Raw genomic sequence first — 6,750 nt, forward strand, 5'->3', positions numbered from 1 at the left:
TCCGTCTCAAAAAAAAAAAAAAAAAAAAAAAAAAAGATACTGGATTAAAACCACTGTTGAGATTGTGATGTCTAGGTGGGGGCTAGAACATAAAAGTACTTGGACCAAAATAAGTGGGAAGTGTATCTAACTTTAGAGGGTAGTCACTTAAGAGCGTAATCCATCCAACTACTAACAGTGCAAACAGTTCATCTTCCCTGTTTCAGCAGGCAATGTTTCCTGCACTGCTAACACTAGAATAGAATTCTTTTAACAAAAAAAATTAAGGAAAATGTGATGTTACTGCCCAATCAACAAAGATAATGGGTGAGAGTAACTTTGTTGTCAATTAGTAATCCAAAATAGATATGAGTCATATAAAAATGCTGCCTGGAATGGCGATAGCTAAGGACTCTATGACTAAGCAATATTTACTTGATATCAATTGCTTACTATTTAAATGATTATATTTTATGTGTAACCCAAGTGTTTGGGCTTTTACTAAAATTGAAATCTAATTTAAAAGTAAATTTGTGTGAAAAAAAGTCTGATAGTGCTCAAGGATGACTAAATTTAGAACACCATACCATCAAGATCAACAGGATATCTATGCATATTGTTTAATTGTTTCTAATAAAAAATAATAAATTCACAGTTAATAAATTAACTATGAATCCAAGCATATAAAATTGACTAGCATCTTCAAAGATATTTTATTCATGGTCATTTACTTTAGGAGCTCATGAAGCACTATTACTATACTCCATATGAGTTCATAATCTTTGCCTAATGGCTACATATCTGTGTAAAATAAACTAGTGCAGAAAAATGTCACTACTAATGTTTAGTTAACTGCACATATACATTGTGTGAAATCTCTAAAGATGCGTAAGGATAGGAATTTAAAAATTACATTAGTAAAAAATATTCCTGTAAGTATTAGAAGGATAGGACATTTATAGCATCAGAAATGGATTATTGTAGCATTTTTGAATAGTTAAGGACTTTAGGATGAAATGGACAAAAACCTAATTTAAACTAATTTAAACAAAAGGGGAGTTTTCTGGAAGGACATTGCTATATCATCCAAGCTGTGAGGAAGGTGGGCATATTGCTGGGACTCAGTTAACTAAAACCAGCTATGATAGCTCTCACCAGTCTCAAATTTTTAGTTTTTTGTTTTGTTTTTTGAGACAGGGTCTTATTTTGTTGCCCATGCTGGAGTGCAGTAGCATGATCACGCCTCACTGCAGACTTGGTCTCAAGTTTTTCCTGTAAGTGTTAGCCCCATTTTTCTTTTTGGAGGCAAGTTGGCTTTCTTTTTATGATAGAAAATATGGTCAATGACAGCTCCTAAGTTTTACATCTTAGAGTTTTGATCACCTAAGTGAGAATGACTTGATTTGCTATGTTCCACATCTGAAAATCCAGAAGATCTGCAATTAGCCCAGCTCACATCAGGCATTCATTCTGAAAGCAAATGTTGAGGGTGGGGAGCAAGCTCATGTTAAAAAAAATGCTGTTCCTGTGTTACTTGGATAAATTGGGAGGAAGAAAGGAGTTTCTAAGAAAGGCATTATTGGTAGACAATCCCACATGCATCTGTGATAGCCAGCCACCCAGTTGTCCCAACTGATCCCCATCTCCTTATATTCACAGTTTGCTATTATTTTGTACTTGGCTTGATCTGAATAACCAATGGCATATGACAGAAGTGATGCTATGTCATTTCTGAGAGGAGGATGTAAAAAAGACTACAGCTTTTGTCTTGGGCATGCTCCTTCTTATTCTTGGATTTTTTTACTCTGAGGGAAGCAAGCTACCTATCATGTTGTGGATAGTCCTTATGGAGAGGCCCATTTAGTAAGGAGTTGAAGCCTTTGGCCAAAATCCAGCAAGGACTCAACACCTGCCAATAACCACTTGAGTGAGTTTTGAAGTGGATTTTCCAGTCCCAGTTGTGCCTTGGAATGACTACACTCCAGCTGACAACTTGACAGCAACCTCACAATAGACTATGAGACAGAAATACCCAGCTAAGACACTCCTGATTTTCTGACCTTAGAAACTGAAATAATAAATGTTCATTGGGCCAGGTGCGATGGCTCATGCCTGGAATCCCAGCGCTTTGGGAGGCCAAGGCAAGAGGATTGCTTGAGCCCAGGAGTTCGAGACCAGCCTGGGCAACATAGTGAGACCTCATCTCTATAAAAAATAAATAAATAAATGTTCACTGTTGCAAAGTTTCAGAGCACTTTGATTTACATCAATAAATAATACGCATCTATTATAGATTTCCAAACTTTTAAATTATCAGAACATTTTTATTTGGAAATTGTTACCAGCAAAGTATTTATAATTATTAGTAATTGCTTTCTTACTCTTATTAATCACATATGTAACTATCAATCAGAACTTCTTATCATGGGTGATAACAAGTGATATTAGTCTGAGAGAATTTAATTCTAGTCAAAAGCTGAAAATAAAACATCTTTTGAAGTTTTAGGGGATATTTGGCAATGTCTAGGGACATTTTTGCTTGTCACAACTCGGGGAGAGAGGGGTGATGCTATGGGTATCTAGTGGGCAGAGGCCAGAGTAAATATTCTATAATGCACAGGACTGAAACTTACCTACCCTCACCCAAACAAAGAATTATCTGGCCTAAAATGCCAATAGTGCCAAAACTGAGAAACCCAGTTCTAGGCTATTGCCCCAACATGTATTTTCTATAACTAAAGACCACACAATTAATTCTATTTTCAGAGATTTAACAGTCACTGAGTTGAACCCAACCCCTTCCGAGGAAGAGATAGTCAAGTTTTAGTCACAAAAATTGATATTGCAGCCTAAGTTAGAACTCTTAGTCAATAAATATTTAATTAACACAAGCTAATTTTTTCCAACAAGAAGTTATTTCTTCCTGTGTAAGCAGATGTCCGTGATAAAAAAAGAGAAGTACTTGTCATTTCACATCAAAATTAAAAACAAATAAATTATCTCTAAAAATGAAGATTTCTTCCAAGAAATTGCTATTAAATATTTAATGCAGAAATACAAAAAAGGAAATATTATTCAATTGAGGAAATAAAAAGATTAAAATTTTTTACTTTAGGCCGGGCGTGGTGACTCACGCCTGTAATCCCAGCACTTTGGGAGGCCGAGGGGGGTGGATCACCTGAGGTCAGGAGTTCAAGACCAGTCTGACCAATATGGTGAAACCCTGTCTCTTTAAAAAATAATAATAATAATAATAATTTTACTTTAGATCTACCAGTAAAATTAACAACAGAGTATTACTACAGGTTAAAATTATACTTTTAAAATTCTGACTAATTTTTAAATAGTTTTTATGTTATACTGTTATGTCTTTTTGAAAAATCAGACTGTTTCTTTATCCAGCAATAACACGTAAAGCAGCACTATTACATGTCCAAATGTAGGTATATGTCCTTATCTACGGCTGATTTTAATATTTATCATTGGTCTTTTAAATATATTAATAAATGTTTGCTAAGTCCAAATGAATAGGGGTAGTAATATGACAAGACATCTAGGAAACTATGGACTAGCTGCAAGAGGTAGTTTTAACATTGCTAAATAAAGAGAAAATGATAAATATACAGATTATTTTTTAAATAAGCTTTCAACAACCCATACTTTAAAAATTTCTTTTAAAAACAGTTTTTTAAAAAAATCTCTGTATTTAAAATTATTGTTATCAATGACTCCACTGAATACTACTCAGATCAAAGTATCTAAATATCCATCTCAGTCAACACAATTCCAATCCCAATGACCACTTTTCAATTGGTTCCCTTAGTTTTATCCTCTCAATGTCAGCCTTGGTTAGTTGTCTTCTCTTTATGTAGGGCACAATAGAAAACTCAAATATGGAGCATGGACATCTGGATAATCCATGTATAGGCTTCTGGGCATCTGCGAGCCTTTTACAATTTTATGTAAAGTTTGTGTGTTATGTTTTTGTTTGTTTTTAAAAATATGTATATATCTGATATTGAATGGCATGGCAGTGTGTGTTATGTTTGTATGTGTGGATGTTAAGAAAAGGGGCCTATGTTTCAACAGATTCTTAAAAGAAACTATGATTGGGGCTGTTCATATAATTTGTCTTCCAAACTGGGACACCTGAGAGTTAAAACTAATGCCCAAACAACAGCATGAACTGGGACTGTCTCATGTAAATAGGCACATGTGGTCACCCTACCTAGAGACCATTGTTTTAGCACAGAAAATATAAAAGCATATTCCTGGGTCATTCTGCAGGTAATTTATTCAATGTATAAATAATGTCTCCTGCATTACCATGCTTAATAGAGAAGGCGTTATTCCCTAGGTATTTGAAATACAATAGCTTTATTCAACATAATACTCCTTTGTTTCTTTCTTATTTTTTTTTTTAACTATATAAATGCTTTAGAATGCAACAGGAATAGTCCCTTGTTACTTCCCTGCCTAAGTTTTCTCTAAATTTTATTTTAAACTACCTGTTACCATGTTGTTCACTGGGTAATTCTGTAGAGGGAAATACATCTGCTTTTCTACAACTGGAGTTCTTATAAAATGCTTTTCTGTGCTGTAAAATAAAACATAAAGAAAGTCACATTTTCATATATATAGTATATATGTCTATATGTATTTCATTTATATTAAAGTATAATTATAAATATTTATAATAAATATTTACATTTATTATAGTATATTACACACACACGTATATATTTGGACTTGTTTTACAAGTGAGAACTTATTCCAGGCAGTATATATAGTGATTGTTAAAAAATATATAGAATGCCTCATGAATTTGCATGTCATCCTTGAGCAGGGGCTGTGCTAACACCTGAGTAGTTCCAATTCTGGTATATGTGCTGTCAAAGTGAGCACATATATAGTAATTTAATTGCTCTTTGATCAGACTTCAGTCTTAATGGGTGAAAATGTTAATCATGAACTTCTTTTGTGCTTTTAAGTAATATAAAGACCCATATAGATATTCTAGTGTTCTTGGGCACTTCACAAAACAAGTATTTGAGCCTATAGAGGCCTGAGTCTTTTTCTCAACATCCCTAAAAGTACAGTAATGCAATACTATATATTTAGACAAAATGCACATATACATATGTAATATTAAATCTGCCAAGAGAAAAACATAGTAATCTCTATTTTAAATGATCACAACATTTCTATTACTTAGTGTTCAAATAATTGGACCTCTATTAACTAGTACTTCCATAGTTTACCATAACAAATAAAAATTGATGTCTGGGTCAGGCGCAGTGGCTCATGCCTGTAATCCCAGCACTTTTGGGAGGCTGAGGCATGTGGATAACCTAAGGTCAGGAGTTCAAGACCAGCCTGGCCAACATGATGAAACCCCATCTCTACTAAAAATACAAATCAGCTGGGTGTGTTGCCACGCACTTGTAATCCCAGCTACTCAGGAGGTTAAGGCAGGAGAATCGCTTGAACCCAGGAGACAAAGGTTTCACTGAGCTGAGATCACGCCACTGCACTATAGCTTGGGCAACAGAGTGAGACTCCATCTCAAAAACAAAAAAAATTGATGTCTAGGAAAACCATCACATAAATAGGATTTTGAAGTGACTTCTGAGGTTTGTTTTTTTTCTTAAGTTGTGTAGTATAATCAATTATATTCTAATTTTTAAAAGTAAAAGGTGGCCAGGAGCAGTGGCTCATGCCTGTAATCCCAGCACTTTGGGAGGCTGAGGTGGGTGGATCACTTGAGGTCAGGAGTTTGAATTCAGCCTGTCCAACATGGTTAAACCCTGTATCTACTAAAAATAAGAAAATTAGCTAGGTGTAGTGGCAGGCAGATGTAATCTCAGCTACTCAGGAGGCTGAGGCAGGAGAATTGCTTGAACCTGGGAGGTGGAGGTTGCAGTGAGCAAAGATCACACCACTGCACTCCAGCGTAGGTGACAGAGCGAGACTCTGTCTCAAAAAAAAAAAAAGCTAAAAGGTTTTCAGCTAAAAGATCCTATTTTCATTCATGTCCTTTTGAACAGGCACTATTCAAAAATAACAATGTTTACTATACTTAGACCACATATAATTAATAATATTGTATAAAAATAAAAACAAAAACCTCGATAATTAAAAATTAGTCATCCTTAAATTTATTATTTTCCTAAAACTCTAAAAGTACACTGAGTAATAGCAAAGGCTTTATTTTCAATTTTTAAAAAGCTTCTATTTCATTTAAACTCTTACAAGAAAAACTGTATTCATTAGGACGAGATGTTACAAATAAAGCAAAATCATGTTCCCGGAAAAGTCAGAGACCACCCATTATTTATCATGGCTCTAAAAATTCTGGCCAAACAGTAAGATCTAAAGGGAAAAAGAGGTGGGAGTAGGATGAAACAGAAGAGATATTGTGAAAGAAGGAATACTTTCATTATTAACAATTGATATGACTATGCACCTTAAGAGCCAAGATAATCGACTAAAATATCTTTCAAATCTTAAAGAATTCCAAATGGGTAGATATTAGACAAATATCCATATCCTCAATTCAGTAACCCAGAGTGGCTGCCTTCACTGGTAAAGTGGAGGTATCTTCAAGGAAACTGGAACCCATAGTGATCCTTGGCAATCCTATGTTTTTGGCTGTTTCTAAACATTAGGGAATGGAAACTCGGTGGTGGCCCTAAGTAGCCTGGTTTTAGGCTCTCATGGATGCACTGATAGAAAATGTTACCTGTATGCTAAATAATTAAAAAAAAAAAA

General features: G+C 34.5%; 1 protein-coding gene, 1 non-coding gene and 1 pseudogene across 3 annotated transcripts in view; 1 reads left to right on the top strand and 2 right to left on the bottom strand.

The window, feature by feature from the left end:
• Window positions 1–6,750, bottom strand: part of TERB2 (telomere repeat binding bouquet formation protein 2) — a 21,674-nt gene that overhangs the window by 1,194 nt on the left and 13,730 nt on the right. Inside the window, exon 6 of one of the 2 annotated variants that reach the window (XM_017545690.2) lies at window positions 4,488–4,576. In XM_017545690.2, the coding sequence (XP_017401179.1) occupies window positions 4,488–4,576 (89 nt within the window). Of the gene's footprint in view, window positions 1–4,487; window positions 4,577–6,750 lie in introns of those variants that run through there. The other variant, XM_037744604.1, reaches the window with a different exon arrangement.
• On the bottom strand, window positions 4,781–4,884 carry LOC119473891. The gene has a single exon (XR_005203146.1). It is a non-coding gene; the product is annotated as a U6 spliceosomal RNA (small nuclear RNA).
• Window positions 6,259–6,750, top strand: part of LOC108314836 — a 1,568-nt pseudogene continuing 1,076 nt past the window's right edge.

The sequence above is a fragment of the Cebus imitator genome, unplaced genomic scaffold (genome assembly GCF_001604975.1).
Source record: "Cebus imitator isolate Cc_AM_T3 unplaced genomic scaffold, Cebus_imitator-1.0 Scaffold9, whole genome shotgun sequence".
Taxonomy (NCBI): domain Eukaryota; kingdom Metazoa; phylum Chordata; class Mammalia; order Primates; family Cebidae; genus Cebus; species Cebus imitator.